The sequence below is a fragment of the Pogoniulus pusillus genome, chromosome 22 (assembly GCF_015220805.1).
Source record: "Pogoniulus pusillus isolate bPogPus1 chromosome 22, bPogPus1.pri, whole genome shotgun sequence".
Lineage (NCBI taxonomy): Eukaryota > Metazoa > Chordata > Aves > Piciformes > Lybiidae > Pogoniulus > Pogoniulus pusillus.
The window spans coordinates 16,569,127-16,592,605 of record NC_087285.1 but is presented as its reverse complement, the minus strand read 5'-3'; the positions used below and the strand labels follow the sequence as shown (position 1 = coordinate 16,592,605).

The window sequence follows — 23,479 nt, the reverse complement described above, 5'->3', positions numbered from 1 at the left end:
ACACATATCCAAAGAAGATGCTCCCTCTACAAATTCATTGCCACTTGCCACCACAGCTCCACAAACCTAAGCTTGTTTGAAACAGAGACACTGAATTTTCATTTCAAAATGAATGACAAAGAGATAAAGGGGAAAAAAAACGGAGACTGACATCATCTTTATCTTTAGATGTGTCAAAATTTCCTGAGAAGAGGAAGGACATAATCTTCTGCCAACATAAAATACAAAGAGGACAAATCTTCACAGGCAGCAGGGTGAAGGGATTGATAGAAGGAGTTTAAAGGAAGAAGGGGAGTATGAAGGGAGCAGATATGAAAAGTAGTGATCTTCATTTTGGCAACACGGGGTACCACTGCAAGGATCACTTTTGAAAGCTCCTTCCAGTTCTACCTGCCAAGGTTTCTAGCATGTGATGTGACTACTTTATTCCCTTGTCAGAAAGCATTACTTAGGTGTCATGATCGCTACAGATGTATTAAAACACAGAGATGCACGTGTTGGCTCCAAAGCAAGGAATGGATATTTCCCCACCTCATCCCTAATGTCCAACAACAGAATGGTTTGGCAGATGATTTCCACTCCCTAAGTCACAGGGAAGAACTGCCAAAACATTATTCTTTCTCCCAGGAAGGCAGTTTTCCTCTGTCTCCATTAATCCTCACCATTCAGGATTTGCTCTTTGCTTCCCTCGGCTCACGCGCACTTGATCTCACCTTATCTACGTAATTAGCAGCCTCCACTAACTTAAGCCTTGTTGCTTCAATGTTGAAGTGATGCTTCTGAAACTGAACAAAATGAACATATATCAGACATCAGAAAGATAAGTAGAAAGGGCTGAAATGTCTTAAAAACAAGTCACATTACCCTGGAAACAAGGAAGGAACTCTGAAGTGAAGCCCAAAAGGCTTCCGCCACTGTACCTATGACTACAAGCCCACTTGTATGTCTACATTCAGCATTCATCCCTAGCATCCCATGACAGCAATATTACTCGTGCAGTGGTAGTAACACAGTGGAGCAACCCAATTTTACCAGAGTCCCCAGAGCAAGGGGCTGACAAAGAGCTGGAAAATGTGCCAGGAAAAACATATTGTAGCATGACTTCATGTCTAAGGTCAAGGTTGCTGCAGCACTTCTCACATCTCACTCATCCAACAGATTTGCCTATTAAAATCACTTAGCAATCAACAAGTGAATTTTAGCAAACTGATTCAAGGAACTAACATTGCAAAATGCTTAGATTTTTGTTTAGCAGATGACAAAACCTGAGAGTGTTCTTCTAGCAAAGAAGACAGTAAAGTAAGGGCAGCCAGCAGTGACACTGCCAGGGTGCCTACCCCAGCTTGTCTAATCAAATGGTGAACAACATATGGCAGTTGCTGGGTATAATGGGCTCTCTGCATTTCCCTTGTAACCTGCTGCCTGATAGAGAAACCAAAACAGGCTCTGCCTCTTTAGTTTTGTTCAGAAGAAATTATAGCCCAGAGCACTTCGTGGCTTTCACTACTGGAGTTTCAAGTCATAAATTATGGATAAGAGCAGCTTGACTCCAGTCTGTGCTGCAGATTAAATGATCAGCAAAACACTGCACAGTCTGCACTGTCAGTGAGTATGTCTGCTCTGCTGTCCAAGCTGGGGATGGGGAAGGAATTGCTGAATTCACTGGGTCTCTTCCAGCCCTGTTTTATGATCTGGAGCCTTAAAAATGTCTATTTATATATCTGCTACCAGCTCAGTGCAGAGGATAATTGCAGTTATCTTCTCTAGAGATTAGGTGTACTGCAGAGTTATAAGCACACCATTTTTGGGAACCCACAGTCACCCTAGGTTGAAGGCAGTTTCTCCCATCAATAACTAGGGCTGACCACTGACAACTCGGGCAGCCAGAACTGACCTCCAGCCCTAGACCTTCATCTGAACCACAGCCTGCATCTTTCTCCTAGCCAACAGTGACTGACAGTGGTGGCAGAGGGATCATGGTTGCTAGGACTAAAGCGGCAAGAGAGAACCTGAGCACCAGCTGCTCTCCTCCCCCAGGAGATGCTGCAGATGAGATGCTTGCTCTGAGTCCAGTCCTCAGTTGCTACAAACAAGATCCCATTTCTTACCTCTGCATTATCAGCCACAAGCAGAAGCTCCACATACTTCATAGCCTGGAGAGTCTCCCGTTTCACCTGCAGCAGCAGCAACACAGGGTATTTCATACAATCAACCAGGTTGGAAGAGACCTCCAACATCATCCAGGCCAACCTAGCACCCAGCCCTAGCCAATCAACCAGACCATGGCACTAATTGCCCCATCCAGGTTTTGCTTGAACACCTCCAGGGACAGCAACTCCACCGCCTCCCTGGGCAGCCCATTCCAATGCCAATCATTCCCTCGGAGAAGAACTTCCTCCTAACATCCAGCCGAGACCTCGCCTGGCACAACTTGAGACTGTGTCCCCTTGTTCTATTGCTGGTTGTCTGGGAGAAGAGCCCAACCCCACCTGGCTACAGCCTCCCTTCAGGTAGTTGTAGACAGCAATGAGATCGCCCCTGAGCCTCTTCTTCACCAGGCTAAACAACCCCAGCTCCCTCAGCCTCTCCTCAACATCCCCCAAGGAACTCTTGGCAAAATGCATGCTCGGGTATTTTTTTCTTGTTTGTTTTTCACAGGTTGCTCCCCCACACCCCTTCAGACACAGGGACCTCCAGATACTATTGACTTAAGAGTCACCAAGGATCACAAGTCAGTTTAGCTACAGCAAGTGTCCATGTGCCTATCCTCAGCCATTTGTTCACGTATTGGATGCACAAATCCGTGTAGGAACAGCTACAGCCTGGATTCCTCACATCACACAGATGTTCATTTATTTCCCTGTTGGAGCCATCATTTGACAACCAGTTTGCTACAAAACATCTTAAATATTCACTTCATTTCACTTTTTGAGGTATGCATCATGCATGAGCCCAATGTGAGCTCTGCTCACCCGCTGAGGAGGTGGTTTCATCCCAGTTGTGAAGTCCCTGAGCCAGTCTTCAGCTGCATCCCCAGTGCCCTGGTAGCCACAGGCTCCTCCCTGCAACTTCAGTTTGTCCAGCCTGTAGATTAAATGCTGGTCTGGGCTGTCAGGAGCTGGTTCTAAGATATAGCTGGAATTGCTGTTCAGCATGATCAGTCCTCTGTTGAAGCAGGAAGCAATAAAAGGGAAAGTTAATTACTATCACAGCAACCAAAGCCAAATCCTTCTGCTGCTGCTGAGTTCCCATCTGACCCTGGTAAGGCACTTACCAGACCATTCAGGTCATTAATAAAAAAGGATGGGAATATTTTCAGCTAAGGGGTGGGGCAGGGAACCCTTGAGCTTGCATATGCTGAAATCTATTCAGTGAGCTTCACACATCCAGTTAAGGGGGTACTGGTGCCTGTGCTGCAACAGTGCTGGCCTGAGAAGTACTGATTATTTTTATGTCTAGCTTTTTCCTTAGGAGCAGTGAACACTTCTCAAGCAATTAAAGATTTTTTTTTCTTTAACAGAACTGGCTTAAAATATGCAAAGGCTTTGTTTGTCCACAGGAAAAACAAAACCCCACAGTTCTCTCTGGGACATACACAACCATATGGTTCTGGTTTTCTCAATAAGCATGTTACAGGCAAGAGATCTGCATTTGATGATCACTAGAAGACACGTGGCTTGATGGGCAGCATGCCTCCTTCTGAGGGCTCCGAGTGAAAGCAGCTATGTGCTCAGTTCCTGTGCCTTCCCAGCAGGTAGAAAATCATGTCGAGAAGTCACCAGCACAAGCTGACAGCTCAGAGGTGGAGGAACGCTATTGCATGTGCACACGCAGACATCTTTGCTCTCTCCTCAGCAGCTGGAAGGCAGAGCCCAGGAAAACACAGGCATGCAGAAGCAGCAAGAGCCACCTGTGCCTACTTTTGCTTTTGGATTGTTTATTGCAAGCCACAGGTGGCTGCACTGTCCTGTTTATCTTGCTGGGCTCTTTGGCCTGTGCTACATCCACTTTAGATGTCTCAGGTTTGCTTTGGCACAGGCTGTTTCCTGGCTGGAGCTGCTCCCATCAGCACAGCTTCCAATCAGCTCTTGCAAGCAGCTGAGCACTAATATCAATAAAGCCCATGTGGTGTTTTGGAAACAAACTCTGAGCTGGTGTAAATGAACGAAGCTCCCTGGTCACAATGAGCTGCTTCATTTACTCCTGCTGAGGACACAGAACATTTTCTTGTCCTGCCAAACACTCCATTACTACCCAAGTGAAGCTCTTGAATGCATAACACACACAGGGCCCTGGCACCACCCAGGAGGAAGGCAGAGAAGTGAGGCTGACAACTCAGGAGGAAGTTCAGATCGGAAGACATTGCTTCAAAGTGCACACAAAATCTTGCCACTTGTGAGAGGCTGAGAGATGATTTCTCCATCAGTGTAGAGTGCTGGGCTGGGACAGGAGCTGCCCTGTCCCCATCTCTGTAAGGGATGCAGCCTTGAGTCACCAGCAAGTCTTTTTCTCAAGCAGACTTGAGTCAAACTCAGTGCATGAGTGTGCCTTGGCAGCACAAAGGAGGAAGGAGCCTGGGAGCTGCCTAGCAGGACACAGCCACTAATGATACCCAAATGTCTGCATTGTCCCCAACATGTTTCCTTTTATGCCCAGGACTCTTGGTGGGGTGAGATTTGAGAAAAGGTCTATCTGCCCAGAAAGAAACACAGCAAGCAGGCTGCTGGAGAGCAGAGTTCATGTGCCAGCAGGCTGAGGGGCAAAGTAGAAGCATCCCCCCAGCTCTGGCACCCCCAGGCACTTACCGCAGCCCTTGGCATGTGCTGAGCGTGACACTGGAGTGCTCCTGGCCCCGCACGACCCCGTGGTAGAAGCAGTGCTCCTGGAAGGCAGAGGGGGGCAGGGCTGGCAATGCAGTTTTGGGATGGACATGAGCTATGTTTAGGCACTGCTGAACCCCTCACAAGCACTGCCAATATTCCAGTAATTGCTCTCTTTGCACAGCCCTTGGCAGTTGACTATCAGAGCTAAATCTCTGTGGGTCTGTATGGAAATTTGGCCTTTCAGCTGCCACGCATCAAATGGCTCCTTGTTGCCAGTAAAAATTAAGAGCTTTGAATCCCCAAGGAAGCAAATCAGATGGCTGCAGTGCTAAGGCGAATCCAAAGCTTTCTGCCTGTAATGGGAGCTGCCTATCGATGGCAGCTGGCCCTGGGTCAGGCCCCAAAGGATGTGCCTTCAGACCCAGAGAGGATGATGCCACAGGCAGTGGGGAAGTCCCCATTCTGGGGGCTCCTGGTAAGACAAAGACAGCCTCTGGCAGGGACAAGGAGGCTTTGGGGCAAAACCACCAACATATTCATCACATCCTTTCTCCTCACCCTGGGGCAGCATTAGGAAAGATGATCTCATTGGGGATTTATCTCTTATTTTTGCATCACAACCAATGCACATCTTTGTGCCACTGCAGCAGCGTCAGCCACTGTCTGTGTGAGAGCAGTAATTTATGGGAATTTCACTGAGCAGGAGCCAGCTTACACGGACTGGGGGTCCCCAAGGGCAGAAATGTCCCCAGCATGGAGTGCCCAGTGGCAAAACTAAAAGCAGAAGGATGAGTGGCAGGAGAAATAACTGTTTCCCCAGCACCCAGAGAGAGGGGACCAACGCTGACAGCTGACCACGGCTCTCACAACAGTGCTCAGGCAAAACAGAAAGACAGCTTTACTATTTCTGGGAGGTGGAGATACCACCTCGCTGGATCCCCCCAGGTCAGGATGCCAGACTGCCCTCCCTTAGAGCTGTGGGGACCTGTGGCCTCAAAGAAAGGCTCTGGAGAAAGAAGCCCTCCTGCTTCTCTGAGCTCCCTGCCTGGCGGTCTCCTCTGCATGTGGCAGGAGGGAAAGCATCTCCTGCACTCACCGTGTGGGCCAGAGGGGTGGTCTGGATCTGTCCAGTCTGGTTGTAGTGAGTCTCTGTGTAACCTGGGGCAAAGAGGTTTCTGCAGATGTTAAAAGGAAAAAAAAAAAACAGTGAAACTTTTCTTTAGACTTGGATTTCTGCTTCCTAGGTGTGCTAGAAAACTGGCTAGATCCATGGTTTTCTGAAGTCAGTGTTCCTGCTGCTGAGAGCCACCGCTGCAGACTTGGGACGGTCACTATTTGCTACCCGCAGCATGAAACACTGCAACAGAGAGGGAGAGGGCAGGAAACAGGTATTTGTAAGACACCAGCTGTGCCTATCTCTGCATTCTGTTCTGAACCAGCACTTTCCATCTGTGAAGCACTTGTTTACAAGCTGTCCCCAGGGACGTAGCAGCCAGTGGCTGCCTGGTGGCACAGGAGCCATCAGAGCCACTGCAGAACTGGGGCTGCAGGCTGTGCTTCCCCGTGCAGAGAGCATGTTATGGTGGCAGAGGGTCAGAAAGTGACCTTGCCACATCCATCTCTCTGCTTCTCACGGAGCATGTTCACTTCTGAAAGGGTGGAGCAAACCATCTTCCTAAGTGCTGTTTCAAGCCATGTATTAAATTAAAACAATAAAGGAGAGCCTATCTCCGAGTTCAGCTAAATGCTGCAATCCAGCTCCAGCAGCTGCAAGGAAACAACTCCCTTTTTATGAGAGAACTCTAAGAAACAAAACTAAGCAAAAACCCAAGCAAGAAAAAAAAATCCACACAAACAAAACCCAACCCACTGAATAAAAAAATAATATAACAAAACCAAAACCCCAATTATCAGCATCATTTACTGAGTATAAGTCTCTTTGCAGAGTTTCCTTCACTACTGCAGGTCATGCCCTAAGTGTACTGGCATTTGATCCAAAGCATCAGGTTCAGCATAGCTAGGTGCTCAAGACTGGATGAGGCATTTAGTGCCATGGTCTAGATGACTGGATAGGGCTGGGTGATAAGTTGGACTGAATGATCTTGGAGGTCTCTTCCAATCTGGTTGATTCTATGATTCTACCATACTACAGGCCAGATCAGGATACAACAAGGCACTGGTGTGAATAATCAGCTCCAATCCAGTGTGCAAACCTGAGTACAATTATAAACCAATCTGCATTTCAACTTCAGCCCAAAAGCCAATCCAAGTCTTTTTCCTAGGAAAATGCTGATTCCCCAATTTGAATTTGCTCATGCCATCCTCATACAGACAATATTCTCCCTGTCTTCAGCCTAGGATCAGAACAAGTCTATAAATGGAGCTCCTGTGCACTGAATAGTAAGCATTTTGACTTTGTTCCAGAGGAAACAGCCTTATTCTTCTTTTTAAACATCTGCATTTGCTAAACAGTGATGTAAAAAAGTACAGTAAGTCAAAATCTGGGCCAAACCAAGGAGGTCATATCCTGTGTCTGTCTGAGCAGCCACAAAATGTAGCTCTAAACCAGTTTTTAAAAACAATGGCCTCATTTCAAAACCTTTGGAGAAGGATCACAGGACACAGCCCATCTATGAAACACACTTCTGCAGCAACCCCACGGTGCTGTCAGGCCACCAAAGTGCCACACTTTCCATGCCACGAGGATGCCATGTGCATCCTGAGCAGTGGGATTCCAGCAACACTGAAGTTGTAGTTGGGTCTGTCTGCATCCTTCTTTAATGCATTTCATGCATTTCTTGCTATGACCTGCAAGAAATAAAAGGTTTTCTTTTTGCCTTCTTTAGGCTAGATGAAGAAATCTCCATCAGAAGCAAAACTACAGATTTTTTTATCTGCCTTGAGTTTTGGTATGTGGCTGTCAGATCTAATCTAACTTGAAAGCCTCTCTGGTTAAGTAAGGGATTGGGTGCTTGGCATACCTAATTAAATTAGGCCACAGCAACAGGAAACACAACCTTTTATCAGCATTTGAAAGTGCTTCCCTCATCCAGCATCCAAAGGCTCAGACACACCTGAACAAGTACCGATGGCTTCGTGTCAGACAAACATGCATGCTGCTGTTGCAGCTGATAGCATTTGATGTTGGGGATGCAATAGCTTTTATCTCCACCTTCAAAAGTTCACTGTAGCCTGTGAAAGCTCATTTTGGTTCTTTCTGATGTGTTAATTCTCATCACTTGATGCTGTCAGTGATCAGAAGAGGAGATTGCTGCGTTTTGTAAACTGAAGATAGGGACAGAATCACCATCCCACCGAAAAAAAACCCAAGTGCCTCTATCTCCCTGACTGCAGCAGCCTGCTCAGCATGAGGCTGCACAAAGTTTATCAACAGATTGCGTTAATTTGCAGGAAATTGCCTTTAGCAATGTGCCCTGCAGGTATCTGGTCAGTGTTAAGACTGTCATCTTGAGAGTAGACAGTAAACCAGTGTGCATCTGCCTAGTGCTGCTAAAGCCAGAATTAGACACCAGCCCATGGATTTCCAGTAGCTGGGGCTTGCACAGCCTACTTGTTCCATTCCCAAACAAGCCTCCTTATGTTTTCTTCCTGCTCCTTTATTCTTGGAAAGCACTCGCTATGAATAGCCATTTTATCTCCTCTCCAGCACTGGCCACAAAACTCAGTGCTTTGATGCTTGCTCAGCCCCACGGCTCTGCTGCTCAGTCCCAGAACCAAGCTGGGCCATGCTGAGCACCAGAGCCAAGCACACCAGGTTTCAGGGCACAGAATGATGCTACATAACATGTGTGCACATCTCTTCCTACCTGCAGACTGAGGCTCTAGCTGATTCTAGAGTGGGTGACAAAGACGAGAGGGACACTTACACAGCTGCTGAGCTGAAAGCATGGATCATCTGAATGAGCAGTGCCATGTGTGACATTCAAACCACTCTCCATCAGTTGACTCCTAGCTTACACTGTAGACTCCCTATGAAAAGTCCAGATTCTTATTTTGTGCTTGAAACAGTCCTGTTTTGAGGACTCTTCCCTGCCTTGAGGCTCTTGCAGCACTGCTGAGAAGGGCTATCAGAGTGTATTGCTTGGTGTGTGGTGGGGAGAAGAGTGAGGAAAGAGGAAAAACAACAGCACATCTTGCAACACCCTTGGGGTGCTATATCACTGTGAAAGTTCATTTCCAGCCCAACTCACTTCCTCCAAACTGTAAATAAATACAAGAGAAGCCTTCTTTTCATCTCAGAGTGCACCAGAGTTATTTGCCAGTCTAGCATCTCCTCTCTATGTGTACCAGTTGTTGGAGAAACAAGACATATTTGAGACACATGTACCCCAAAAGCTTATCTGCCAGCATGTTTGGACAGTATCATTGCCAGGCTGAACAACTGATTCCAGAAAAGCACAGAGCTTGCCTCCTTGCTGGAGAAGGAAAGCCTGGAGAAAAACCAGCACAGTCCCATCCTTTCTTCACTAGTAAATTCTGTGCCTCAATGACTACCTCTGCAGCAGCTAGAGATGAAGCTGCAAAAGTCTGGATGCACAATAAGGTCATTTAAAGGCTTTTGAGATCCAGTCGAGCAACTGAGAAGATTGCTAGCACACATCATCTTCCTCAAAGGCAGCATGGAGGAGCTCACCAGAGGAGCTATCAGCATGAAGAATTGATTATGTCAGAGAAAAGCCAGTTTTGGGTGGGAGGACTCTCCCTTGCTAGATCTTGATCACAGCTGCTTGAGGCCAGGGCAAGTTACACACCAGTGCTCAGGGTGTTCCAGAGAAGCCCTCACACCTTTCCAACAGTGACCAGCTTTCAGCAAGATCCAGCTCAGCATCTAGCCCAGGGTGGGACAGCCTGCTCTTGGCAGGATTAGCTCCCCAGAAAGCCTTGGGAGCCAAGTTCAATACAAGCGAGGAAGCCAGACAAAGGGAGAGTGGCTCAGTGCCATAATGTACAGATGGCTCAAGACTGTTTCTGCTGATGACCAGTGTGGAGTGATCTTGGTCCTGCTCCAGCCTGTCAATGATATCATTGTTTGAAACAAACCCCTCCTCCCTGTGCTGCTGTGCTGCTCCCTGGAAGGCCTGGGCCATCCAGGGCTGACACCACAGGGCAGCATGGCTCCGTTTGCCCACATGGAGATGCTATGCCAGGGAGGTTGCATGCTTCACACAAGCTGATGGTATTCAGTGGGAGAGGTAGGCTGAGGCCATGGGGCAAGATCAAGCTTTCTTAGTGGCAGGCTGCCCCTGTGGCACTTGGGAACAGTGCAAGTGGCCTCCAGTGCGTCTGGACACCTCAGAGGTGTGGAGAAGCAGCAGAGAGGAGGGAAGATGGGCAGCACATCCAAACGCTCCCAAAAATGGCAGAAGGAAAGCTGAGGCCTTTCTAACACAACCAGGATCATCTGAGAGAGTGCACATTTCCCAGCTGCTCTGGAGAGCCTCACCTCTGTTTTCCTTACAAATGGCAGCAGTTTTCTCTCACCTGTGAGCAGCACTTTTTAGCACAAGTGAGAGGGCTCAGAGCCTGTCATCCCAGGTGACCACCGTGAACATGCTGAACTCCACCAGCCAGAGATCACTCACGGGCACTGGAAGGGCCCTGGTGGCATTCAGGTGCTCTTGCTAATTGGAGCAAGAATATTTGTTGTCATAATTTGATCCCATGAGCAACTTTGTCTGGGTTCATTTTACAGAGGGGCTAGTCTGAGTGGACAGCTGCCAATTTGAAAACAGCCACATGTATCTAGGAGACAGACATTTCTTGTTTCCTCCCAAAACACAAATGCTAAATGGTCCTTGAATCTCTCATGAGAAACAGATCCTTAATTCTTCAGTCATGAGACCAAGAGAAATGAAGTCTGCAACCTCTTACATCTCTTTCCCCAAATCACAGTGAATCTATCCAGACAGGCTGCCAGCATCTTGGGGTGGAGGGAATTGACTCTCCCAAGAAAGTTTAGACATCAGTTTTCCATCTACAATTTGTGGCCCCACTCCATTGTTTCTCAACAGGATCCAAGTAGAGTAAGAAGCAGAACATGATCCCTTACCTCCCAGTCACTTCAGTGTTCCCTAAAGTCTGAAATCATTATCAGAATCTGATGTGATCCCCATCTTGAACACCACCAACACACAATCTATGGGAACACAAGCAGGCAGGTCTGCTTTCCATATCCATCACTAGTGGGAAAGCAGAGATTTCACCTCTCTGGAATCCTCCAGCCAAAACTTGTCACTTTATAAAAACCAGAGAAATCCAAACTGCTTTTCTCTTGGTGACTTTCATCCAGACAAAGCCTGGAGCTGTTAAACTCCCCTCCTCAAGAGCTCTTGCTGATAGATCTGAGAACGTGTTTATTGTGTGAACAGCAGCACTTTGGAAAGAACAAGTAACTCCCTAGCTATTGAGGTGGAACTAAGCTAGCTGTCTGTAATGCCTGGGAAAATATTACAGGCTAAAGACTCTTCATCTCCTTTTGCCACCCACATCACCTGTGGCAGCCATTGTGTAAATCATGTTAAAGGACCCAAACAACATTTGTCACACAGCCCCTTGGTTTACCAGTGGGAACCATAAACGTTGCCTGGAGAGGAAAAAGGAAATAAAATAAATGGGAAACTGGCTGATAATGAGTCAGGGAGCAAAAGATTTAATGGACTCCACTTCCTCACCTCTTCCTCCCTGCCCCATACAAAGAAGCCACTTGAATATCCCAAGAGAATCAAGAGGCTGAGATGCAGCCATAGTTTTCCAATCCTGTTTTTTCTGATGACTCCAAGAGACAGAGCAGGATAAACTCAATTTCCCTCCTTCATGTAACCCCTACCCCCTCCCCATGCAGGAAGCCCATTAGACACTGATGATGTGTAGCCCATCAGTGGCATAATTTCATACATCCTTCCTGCTCAGAGGTGGGCAGCAACCTCCCCTCCTCCTCCTCACTCAGTTGGTAGAAGAGGCCCTAGAAATGAGCAAAAGCAGGAAACAGTGAAACACAAGTGACATAGATCTCTTTCAGGCTGCTTATCACAGCATCAAAAAGGGCTGGAGTGCCCTCTGCCTACCCAGGTGGGGCCAGAAGCCTGGAAATGATGCTGCTCACTGGCAGATTCAATTGCCTAAAAATAACTACCTGGATTGCTCTCAAAGATAGGCCAGATAAGCTGTGGAATTTCTTTGCAGTGTCCTCAGCTAGCTGCTGCACATCTCCACTGGTCTTCTGCCACCAAGTGTCCCAAGCCATCATGGCTGCTGCAGGCAGTGGCAGCCAAAATATGCAGCCAGAGTAAGCAGATATGTTCTGCTCTGCCCATGGGATCCAGCCACAGGCAAGAATGTCCCCTAGGGAAGTTGACTTCTCCTGGGCAAGCTTCCATTGCCCCTTGCAGCTGAGTGGACCTTCCCAAGTCCACCATCTCCATAAGAGACAAAAAGGGGAAGATGAAAAGAGGGAAGAACACCTTGTTGATACTTATCCTGCACTCAGGTGAGAAGACATTCTATGCAGGCTCCTGCTGTGCAAACATGAGCTCTCCTCTTCACTAGAAAGAAAAGGCTCACACCAGGCAAGGCTAACACAGACATTCAGAGTGTCTCAGCACCCCCTCCCTGCCTGGCTCAAAGCTGCTTTCTATTAACAAATGCAAATGGCTTTTTAAAAAGTCACTTTTCATCCAAGGTTTGCAACTCAGATTCTTCCGTTCCTAAGCCCCAGCCAATTTAAAGCTGCTTTATAGGCATCTCTCCATATACTTGTTGTTTGTGCAACTTTGAGCTTTCCAACCCTGCAGCTGCAGGACATGGGCTTGAGTCATTTAAAACAAGCTTAAGTCATTTAGGAGATAGACTTCTAGTGTGAACTAAAAGCGTTGTGAACTCTGCTTGGAACTGCAGCGTGGTTCCGCCTTATCAAACTCCTGAGCAGGAAATAATGCAACAGTGTGCTGAGTGCTAATGCAATAATTGTGTTCATAGATACCCACAGATACACAGAAACCCAGACCCAGATGTGGGCTAACCTTAGCACAACAGGCACAGCTCTGAAGAAAGACATGCAGGGACTTCTGCGCTGCACCTCTGCGGGTGAACACAATGTCCTTTTCACGTGGAATATGAAATCAGGCTTGGTGTGAACATTACTTCCACATTCTGAAAACAACACATTTCTTGCAAGCTAGGGCACCCCTACCAAAGCCACACAGATTATGACTCTCTTCCTCTCCCTTTCAAAGCAAGCTCATTCTCACCAGTTTGTCTCTGGTGAGCACACAACAAGGCTGCCCAATTCCTTTGCAATAGTTTCCCCTAGCCTGGTTACCTCCTTTCTAGCCCTGGGAACCCTTGGGTAGATCATACCACAACCAGACTTGAATTATGGCAGTCATTTCATGCTTATTTTGAGTGGTGCAAGTTTGGGGTGTGGCTGTGAGAGTAAACTAGGAACCAGGTGGGTGCATTAGCACCCCTGTGCTGAGCCCAGGACAGAGGGGACACAGCACCAATCTCAGCAGCAAAGCTGCTGTTTCCAGAGGATCCTCTGAAGTGCATCAATTTAATGATGCAGAAGTCTGGGGCTTGTATTCATTTCAAAAGCCCCAAATACCTTCCCTAAAGTTGCAGCTCTATTATATCCCCTTTCATGTGAACTTGAAACCAAGAACAGCCAGGTTTCAGAGGGCTTTGAATGGACACTTCCCACTGACTGCCCAATAAACCCTTCAGAGAAGCCACTGATAGTGCAGCTACTCACTATCCTAAACCTCATCCAGATCTCAGTCTTCTCTCTAAGACAAGCACTAGCAGTGGTGAGCTCCTGGATGCTAGGGAAGCAACCCCAGGCTGACAACCTGAGCAACCAACCAGGCAGGACTGTGCCTTACTGCATGCTCTGATAAGGACATCAATTTATCTTCACTTAGAAGTACACTATGGATGTCAGTAATTACAGCACACACAGGGCTCCTAGGGACATCCTAGTTTTGTTTGCTTCATCATCTCTCTTTTAATTTGTGTCTGCACCTTCACAAGTCTCTGAAAAGTGGTGGCTCTCCAGAGCCTCTCATCTAATCAAGTTCAAATTTACACTGTGGGATTGTGTCACCACCTTTCTTGAACGAGGACTGGCAAGACTCCCACGGGAAGCACTGCTGCCTATGAACCTCTTGCATTTTCCACAGAAAATCCACATCAAGAGCTCCAAACTGTTTCATCAGTCCTGGTAGGGAGATTCTTCCCACAGTGGAAGTGTGTGAGCACACTTTAGCCTGTGTGTATACATCTCCATGCATAAAAAAGTGTTTCAGGAAATAAACACAATGGAAGGCTTCTATTATTGTAATTCTGTTTACTAACACCAGCAATGAGCTTGCACAGCTCCTGCAAAGCACCTGGAGGTTACATCATCATGCTTGGAGCACAAGTGGATTAATTCAGCAAGGATCCTTGCTCTTGCCAGCTTCTACTGTGCCAGAAATAAACACACCTTTGTACAGCAACTACAGAATAGGCAAGACCTGACAGTCCTTCCACCAGGGAGGAGACATAGAATCAACCAGGTTGGAAGAGACCTCCAAGATCATCCAGTCCAACCTAGCACCCAGCCCTAGCCAGTCAACTAGACCCCCAGCAGTATTAGCAGCTAGCTTCCAGGTTCAGCTCAAAGGCTGGCACTGCTGACCACTGTCACTAGCAACACCTATTTTTCCTGCTTTAGACAGGACTTAGTTAGCAGTGCTTATGCTGCCTGGTCTCATCTACCATTCTCTATTTTTCCCGTGGGGAAATGCCCAAACAGAATTTATAGCTGGTTCTGTAGCCAGCAGGTGCACAAATGCCTGGGAAATATGTCCAGTTTTTGCACTCCCCATAGCTTACATAGCCTGTTACAGAAAACACCTCATAGAATATACTTGTCTTTCATCAGATTTCAGTCTTTAATGTGGACTGTGCCAAGAAAAATCTGTTATTTCTCCCTGAATGTCACTTTTATGCACTGACATCTAAATACTAATATCTTCCAACACTTTACTCTTTCAGGAAGAAAACTGAGCCCCCAAACACTGTGGCTGGAATGGCTGATTCTATAGACAAACGCTTGGTTGTGTTTCCATAAACATATCTTCAGGTCTATTTAAAGACAAATAAAACAGCAACAGTGCAAGGGGACTGCTCAAAGACAAGCTTCTTGCAGCTAATTTTCCAGCTGCTGTTCCACCACTGGAAACTAATGTACTCAAAGGGCAGAGAGCCTCTGGATCAGTCTGCAGACCAGAATCCTTCTACCTGCCTCTGCCTCCTGCAGGTTCAGCTAAATTCAATGTACCTCATGCCCTGTTACACCACACAGCATTGCTGTATCATGCCTGAGAGGAGGCTGCATTTCATTTAATGCAGAAGCATTCTTTTCAGTCTACTTTAGCACAAAGGGCACTAATGGAATTGAAACTGCCAGATCATTTCTCCTAGGAAACAGAGCAGGACCTGCAGCAAAATGAAATCCTCATTAGAGTCACACTGACTCTGAAGCACTGAGCCATTTGGGAAATAATGCACTTCATATCAGCAATGTTTTCCAGTTAGTAGTAAAAATTACAGTGCAAAAATAAGTATACACACTGAAGGGCAGGTCACCATCTGCTTTTTGCTGACAAAGCTATTACAGTCAGTGCTGCTTGGCTGATTAACATCAGTTGAGACTCAGACCTGGAATAACCTTGAAACCCAGAAAAGGACTTCCTCATCCTGCCATTATTAAAACCCTGTTGAAGTCAGTGGAGGTTTTCCTGTTGACTTCACTGTAACCCTAATTCATTATTTTAGTGTGACCACAATGAAGACACAAGCACACTTACCCATTTTTCTCCAGTTCCAAGATGAGCTCCTGGCCTTCTGCCTTTACTGTGAGTTCAGCTCTCAATGGATGCTGCACGCAAGAGAGACAGCGCCTGTTACTCATACATCATCATAATTATGAACACATCCACAAACACAAGTCATTCCCCTGGAAACTGCAGTTGACCTTAAACCACTCCTCACTTTCCTCCTACCTTCAGACCTGGAGTGCTGGGGAAGGGAAGAAATGGGCCACAGTGGTTCCCAGCTCCAGGCAGGCTGCTGCATCTCTTTGGCACAGCCACGCAGAGCCAAGAAGCAGTACAGGCATGCTGGAGGGAGGCTGTAACTGAGCTAATCATCCTGGTGTCTCAGAAGGAATAATGGGCTCAGACAAAGCAGCAAGTCCTGTTGCTGGAGTGCTTGAAGGTGCAGCTGGGTGGGAAGGATGCTGTACATTTCCTTCTTCACACTGAGCTCAAGACCACATCACAAGACAGCCCAACTTGCCTCAGAGGTTTACATGTCAAATACATGAGCTAGTTAACCAACGGTTTCTTTGTTGTTATAGCAGCAAAAGACACTTTTGGAAGCCTATTTCAGGACACAAGGCAAGCATGCTTTTCCCAGAGATTTCCACATAGTTCCTTTGCTCACAGAAAACGACAATAAAAGGCATGCAGTGGAGTCCCTTAGACATCTTAGGCTGTAGCTGTTGCTCAGATAGTATTTCACAGCTGCTCTTGTACTAGTCTCAAGCTGCCAAGGCACTGGGAACCATGACAGCAACTTTCAGTACAAGGACACAGCCCTGGTTTGCAGTTTGCCTATACCCAGTTCCCCAAGGCCTACTCATGTTAACAAAAGAGACTCAAATTTCTTAGTGCAATGGGAAATGCAGACATTAAACTCAACATTAAAGGGGGAAAAAAATATATACGTATAAAATATCACTGGAGACCAGAAGCATAAAACATGCTTCCTAGACGACCAACTAGATGGTCTCCAGTTTTACCTCCCTCAAAGCAAAACCACCAGCTAAGGCCAGCTGGGGATTTCTGAGTGAGTGCTATCATGTAAAGGAAATGGATGAACAAACTCCCCAGAAGAGAAATTATCCATCTGATAAGAACAGACTTCTCTATTCAGCTGAAAGGAGAAAAAAGGATGAAAACTGGTGAGATGATTAAGTCATGCTATTTCCCAATTCAGTTCTGGAGGAGATTTTAGAGAAGAGATCAACTAAAAGCACAATAAAGCAAAGCTAGTTGAATAGGATGTTCTGATGAAAGATCTGTCAGCCCAGGGATACACTTGCTTGCCACTTCAATGCCAAGCTCAGTTACAAACTCTCATTTCACCAGCTCCCTGCTCATATTCTGAGTTTTGTTCATCTCTTTTCTGTTTCTAGGACATTGCTCTAGGCCCCCCACAGATGATGCAAAAGAAACTAACTCATTTAGAGTGGTGGCTAATTCCAAGGGGCTGATCTTAGTTCACTGAAGCACAGGTATTCAGTGCATCTCAGAGTGGGTCTGTTGCTTTGTTAACTAACAGGTAAGCAATGGAATTTATCTCACCCATGTCTTGGGGAGATATGAGGATCTCCATCATCGTAACACCCTCTTCACAAAGCTTGTACAAGCATCATTAGAATCAGTGACACTTTCCCTCTCCTTCAATAATCCCACCACTTCAGAGTCCATCAATTGCTGTGGAAGTGAAATATTCCAGCTGTACATTAGCTTTGCTAGCACTGGTTTTAAAGCCAACAGGAACTTGCCTGAAACAAACCAAGTGCAACCCCCGAAGACCCAGCAGATTTGTACAAGGGGAAATGCTGTCCAGATGCATTTGTAGCACTACCAATAACATGAAGAACCAAAACTTCCATGCAGCATTCCAAAGATATTTCAAAGAGAATTAAGATCACAGGAGAATCATTGTAGCTTGGTTTTTTTGGTGGGTGGGGGTTTTTTTTGTATGACACAATAAAAAGTTTCAGAAAGCCTCATCACATCGAGAGGACCTAAACTCCAAATTAGTACTACTTTTGGAGACATGCCATGATTTGTCGTTAGTATAACACTGCAGCTTCCCTTTTTCTGGTTCACAATGTAAATAACACCGTCTGGATTTTCCTCTTTCGTTTGCTTATACAACGGATAACTTCTTGATTGTGGTAATGCAGATCCTGGGAAGCTGAGCTGCGGTTTGTGGTCGATGTGAGCCACTTCTCAGGATGGCTGCAGATCACTGCCATGCCACTTCAGCTATCCACGGAAGAGGGGTTGAAACCTGCATTGATACGCATGGTGTGCAAGACACAGGCAGATCTGAGCTGATGGTGGCTTTTTCTTAGCGAAGCACCCTCACGGCTCAGAAGCGTCACCTCCTAAAGCTGATGCCTCTATTCTGCTGCTTCTTACGTGCTATTGATTGCATAGCTGCGCTCCCCTTTCAGACATCTGGGTCTGGCAAACCCGGTGCGGGTTTGAAGGCACGGCAGAGAGCGAAGGATGGCAAGCACTCGCACAGAGGCACCGCAAGTCGCCCGGCGCGGTCTCGGGCTCAGGGTCCGAGATGTGCCAGCCAGCTTGCCCAGCCCTTTTGGGCGCTCGGCGGCAGCTCCCTGCGCTACGCACGGGCTTGTCACAGAGCTCGGCTTAAAAAACACCTCAAAAGGCACATGGCGAGGTCCTGCGCTAACCGTGACACCGTTCCTCCCTGGAAACGACACGGAGCTTTGAAAGCAAAACGCGAACAAGGAGCCGGGCGTGACCTACCTTCTCGCTGCTGGGGCTCCCCAGGGCTGCCCAGCTCGGCACCAGCACCTCGGGCTGCGGCTCCGAGCCGGCGACGACCCCTCCCGCTGGGGAGACACAAGAGCAGTGGCTCATTACCCGCCCCCGGGAGCTGCAGAACACGGGGCCGGGGCGGGTGGGGAGAGCCCTGCGCTGGCTGTAGGGGAAACAGGAGGATTCCACCCAACCAAGCCATAAAACCCCTCCACCCGTTCTCCCTTCCTCCCTCCCTCCCTCCTCGGGGTCTCATGCAGCCAGAAGCATATGTGCAGGGTGGGGGGCGGCCGAGGCAACCCTCCCCGAGCTGGGCACGCTGCACTCACGGGGCGGCCGCAGCAGCAGCGAGAGGGCGATGCCGCAGAGCAGCCCCCGGCCCCGCATCGCTCCGGGCAGCACACAGCACTCAGCCGCCTCCTTGCCGTATATAAAACCGCCCGGCGCTACTTTCTCCTCCCACCACCGGCCCGAGATCCGCTCCTGCAGCCCCCTGCCTGGGGGAGGGGTGGTGGTGTTTCCTCCTCTTCTTCCTCCACCCCACGCTGGGCAGCACCTCGGAGATGCCCCTCGAGTGCAACAGAAGCTCTGCCCTGGGTGTGGGGATGTGAGACTGTGTTGTCCCACCGGCACCCCAAGCACCTTCATAGAGGGTCCCTATAAAAAAACTCCTCTACTCCCGCTCCCATCAGCTCTTTTTTCTAGCACAGAAATCTATTGTACCTCGAAAGCTAGCGAAGAGGAGGGGACCTGCTAAAAGGCAGCAGTCAAATGGTTGTGAAGAGGCTTCTGCAGGAGCTGTGCTATGGCTTTAGTTGTTTATTATAGCTGTATGTAACCCTATAAAGCCTTTCATAGCTGAATTCATGGTTCCAGAGGCATCCTAAACCCCTCTGCTTCTGAGAAGTGTGCTGCCCCTGGACTGATGAGAGGATATAAGGTGAATTTATTGTGCCCGTATAAATGGGCAGAAGCAACAAGCTTTTCCCTCAGGGTAGATAGGCTGGAGAAGGGCATGGGAGCATCCATAGCTCATATTTCCTGTGCTGCCCTTCAGTGATGTCCACTAACTCTCATAAAACTCACAGATAAGCATTCCTGCCTTCTCCTGTGTCCTTCAGTGCTAACCCCAGCCTGTGTTCCACACACCACCTTTTTGCTAGTCCTCTGCTCTTCACGAGGATGAGCACCCAGATGACTGCCAGACGCAGTGCCTCGCTGCTGGGTTAAGCAACGGCTTGCGGTTGCACCAGGTGAGGAGAACCCAAATTAGTGGGGCCATGCTGAGGTCACTAGTAGCAAACACCTGAGCTCTGTGGTGCTGTAGATTCCCCTGCACATGCTGAGCCCATGAAAAGCAGCTGCTTTCTCCTACATCAGATTACTTCTGCTGCGACTCCCAGCTAGCTCATCTGCAGCCACACTAGCATTTTTATGGGGTCAGCTTAGAGTGGCAGGAAAAAGCATTACCTCTTAAGCATACTCTTTAGACAACCATTGATCCGCATCATCAACACAACCCTTTCCATTCATCTCTATAGTTAAAGTGGCTGCATAGGTGAACCACCAGGAAATCAGCTTAAGAAATAGGGAGACTTTTCACCTGGCTACGTTTCAGAGTGTATCAGTAAATTAGGCTGATAGGAAATTAATGCTTCACTCAGAATAAAGGTTTGCTAGATAATAATACAGATGCTGTCTCTTGTCCAGAGGTTTGATTATGCTACAAAACCACTGAGCTCTCTTTTACTGAAGGTCTCTACTAACTCTTGCCAATGTGCTCCGAGGAAATGTGCCTGTTTCCATTTGCAGATGCAGTTCTGGTTTATGATTTTCATGTATGTGCCCTCTCTCCCTCAGCACTTCACACACTGAAACTTTGTGATCTCATAACAGCCAGTTTACTCCTGGTATCATCCTGGCAGAAGAAAGCTAGGACGTTGGGGACAGCTAGAGAGAAATCATTAGGGTGAGCAGACTATAAATGACATTTTAGCTGACTCACAGGCAGGTCAACATTTCTTTTGTCACACAACTAAATCATGTTATTTCCCAGAATAAAAACTCAGGGACCAGATTTCAGCTCTTCCCTAATCATGTGGAGTATCTTGAAGGGAAACCTTGAAATTTTTGTGACCCCTCCCATTTATTTATAGCTGCCTGTAAGATAGAAGAAAACAATGGCACAACTGTTGAAGCCTTCATTACAAATAAGTAAAAATGCAAGCCAAATTTAGACACAAATTTAGCTGTTTGCTTTCATCCCTGCATAAAATGTCTATCTACACAAAGGAAAAAAAAACCCACCCCAAACTTTGATGAGGAACATGTATGTTTGCATGGAAAGAAAGATTGCCACTAATAATCTCAGCACTGCAAATCTTGCCAGACACTGCTTTCTATCTCTCTCTATTTCTCTAAGATCAGCTAAAAAAAAGGCTTTACATGGAATAAAGCAGTCTTATTTTAAGATTGTTTCAATGCTTAGGCCAATAATTATCTGCTTGTGATTTTTCTCAGCACCCAAATATCATAAAAATGAATTGCATGCAATATCTGCATTTCTTGTAAAGTGGTATTTTTATCTTTGGAATGTGGTAATGTGAGAATTGATATCTTAATTTATAATCACCAGAAACTCCCTCTATGAAAATATAGCCACAGACTGTGCAGTGGTTATATATAGTTTAATCTATATTTATATGATATATCACTTACAGTACTGAGATGTTGCTGCATGCAAAGGTTCAGGGGATCCTGCACTTATTAACAGAGCTTGGATGCTGTAACCTGCCTCTGGCACAGGATGAGTCAGATCCTGCCCTTACCCATCTCTTCAAAAAGCTCTTACTGGAGTCAATGGGACATTTGCCTGATTCACAGAGAAAGGTCAAGCTTTTGGTTATCTGGGAATTATACTGACTCAGACTCATTTCCTCCAGGATCCCAAATGTCTGATTAAAAGTATCAGCTGGGAATTTGGGAGTCTCTGCTCTGCTCCCTTATCAGTTGCATCCGCTGTGTTCGAGGGGTGGGCACACCTGCAGCCTCCATGCAGCACCCTCAGCACAGTCAGTATATGAGCTTGTTCAGCAGGCTTGAAAATTAGGTGTTTCAGTCTCCCTAGGGCAAAGCTGATGAGAAAACTTTTGCAGGGGAGTTTCATCACTTTACTCGACAGTTGGCAAGATTAAGATCATCTTGCCAACACTGTTGTTGCTAGCTGGAAAACCAAAGATGGAGAGGTGGGGGGAAATCCCATTATGTTCATAGTAAATTAGAGTTGGCCATCTAGAAGGAAATGGAAAGCTAGACTCACAGGGGAGAATGCCTGTTCAAGAAACAGATTTATGCAGAGAATGACTTGGACATGTATTGGACTAAAAGCTCAGTAATATTTCATTGGAACTCTCTCTTCATAAATAGGAGCTGTTGTTGAATGAACTGCTTTGAAAAGGCTCCTGATGACACTGGAGAAAATGATTCCTAGAATCCAAGTCTTAGCAGGAGAAGGTAGAAGACTTTTTGTCCTGCTTAGCCTCTGCTCTACAGACACTTGTGCTGATAAAAGATATTTTCTGTCTTTGGCTGACTTGAGTGGAGCACAAAAAACTTCCATTTTTCAGAACATTTTTCTCCCCTAGACAATCAAAGGAGGAAGGCTGAGAATGAGAGAAGGGAAACAGTGATTTAACAGCAAACGTCTTTATTCTGAGTCTTAGCAGATGAAAACAGCTTTGGCTAGCCCAGAATATTAGCTTTGGTTTTGCACCACCCATGCAGGACAGCAGGAATACTTAGAAGAGCTCTAGAGCAGCTGTGCAGCCAAAGAGGGAGAAGTGCTGTAAGATGAGCAGGTGCTAGACAAGGACTTGTCCCGATGTGCTGTTAGTGAAATCTTATCAAAGCACTCTCTATGATTTTTTTGAAGGGTGGGTCACTGCTTCATGCCTACAGGCAAGTGAACTTCATGGCAGAAGACTTTATGTGCAACACGTTGCACCTTTTTAACTGTGTTTGCACACCTGAAGCACTGTAGTGCTGCTCCTTTCCACACTGCCTGCAAACCTCTCCAACACAACAGTGATTGTACTGAAGGAGCTTTTTCTCGTAAGAGAAGGGGAACAGGTATAATGGTGCAAGGGCTTTTAATAACATTCAGTCCATAAAAGCATCCAGTCATTTGGAAGCAAAAAAGCAATATCTGCAAATGGGTAGCCTCAGGCAGTGATGCACTGGGAAACACTCCTGTCTTTAGATTTCTGTGGCAGCACGAGGAAAACAAACTTTGGGGAAAATCTGTATCTGATCTGTTTTTCAAGATAAGAGGCATGCAAGGCAATCTGAAGTTTAGGTTAAGGTAAACAGCAGAGAAAGAAGAAAATAATTACAAGAGAGAAGACTATGTCTCTCATGTCTTTGAGTACTCTCCACCCTTCCATGAAGCAGGGCACCAAGGGACTGGCCCTGCCTGTGACCCACTTCACACATTGCTAGAAGAGAAATAACAGCACAGATGCTTGGCACCTCAGGAATCTCCATTTAGGAGATAAGTTTGAAGATGGCTTGACAATGACCTACAAATGGGAGATAAAAACCTCCTCTGTCATCACAAGATAATTTCCCCTTGTGGGCTGCCAGTGTGTGCTGCAGAATGATTCAGAAGAACCTGGGTTTGGATGAGTTGTTTGTGTAATTTTCACTTCTGTTGTAGTCAAGACATAATAGTCTTGAAATGAGCTCAGCTGAGGGCTGGGTCCGATGCTGCAGACCTGCAGACACAGATCCCACACAACAGATTCAGGATTTCAGCTCTAGCTGGAAAGGAAGCAGGGATCAGCCCCACACTTTGTTTATTCATCAATATATTTAGGATTAGTATTATTATTAAACAGAACAGGTATCTACTGAGGATACTGTACTGCATTTTTCATATATGAACAACAAAGGTCTCGTTAGAAGATGGATGCTGCACAGCAAGTGCTGAATCCCTCATCTCACTGAAGC

General features: G+C 46.7%; 1 protein-coding gene across 1 annotated transcript in view; it reads right to left on the bottom strand.

Annotated features, from left to right (window-relative positions):
• Positions 1-19,711, bottom strand: part of ADAM19 (ADAM metallopeptidase domain 19) — a 35,013-nt gene extending 15,302 nt beyond the window's left edge. The window contains exons 1-8 of the mRNA XM_064161966.1: positions 18,802-19,711; positions 18,461-18,546; positions 15,695-15,765; positions 5,920-5,998; positions 4,806-4,882; positions 2,973-3,165; positions 2,109-2,174; positions 714-785 (exon numbers count right to left, since the gene is read on the bottom strand). Coding sequence (XP_064018036.1) covers positions 714-785; positions 2,109-2,174; positions 2,973-3,165; positions 4,806-4,882; positions 5,920-5,998; positions 15,695-15,765; positions 18,461-18,546; positions 18,802-19,120 — 963 coding nt within the window. The 5' untranslated portion in view covers positions 19,121-19,711. The remainder of the gene's footprint in view (positions 1-713; positions 786-2,108; positions 2,175-2,972; positions 3,166-4,805; positions 4,883-5,919; positions 5,999-15,694; positions 15,766-18,460; positions 18,547-18,801) is intronic.
• Between the last annotated feature and the right edge of the window lie 3,768 nt (positions 19,712-23,479).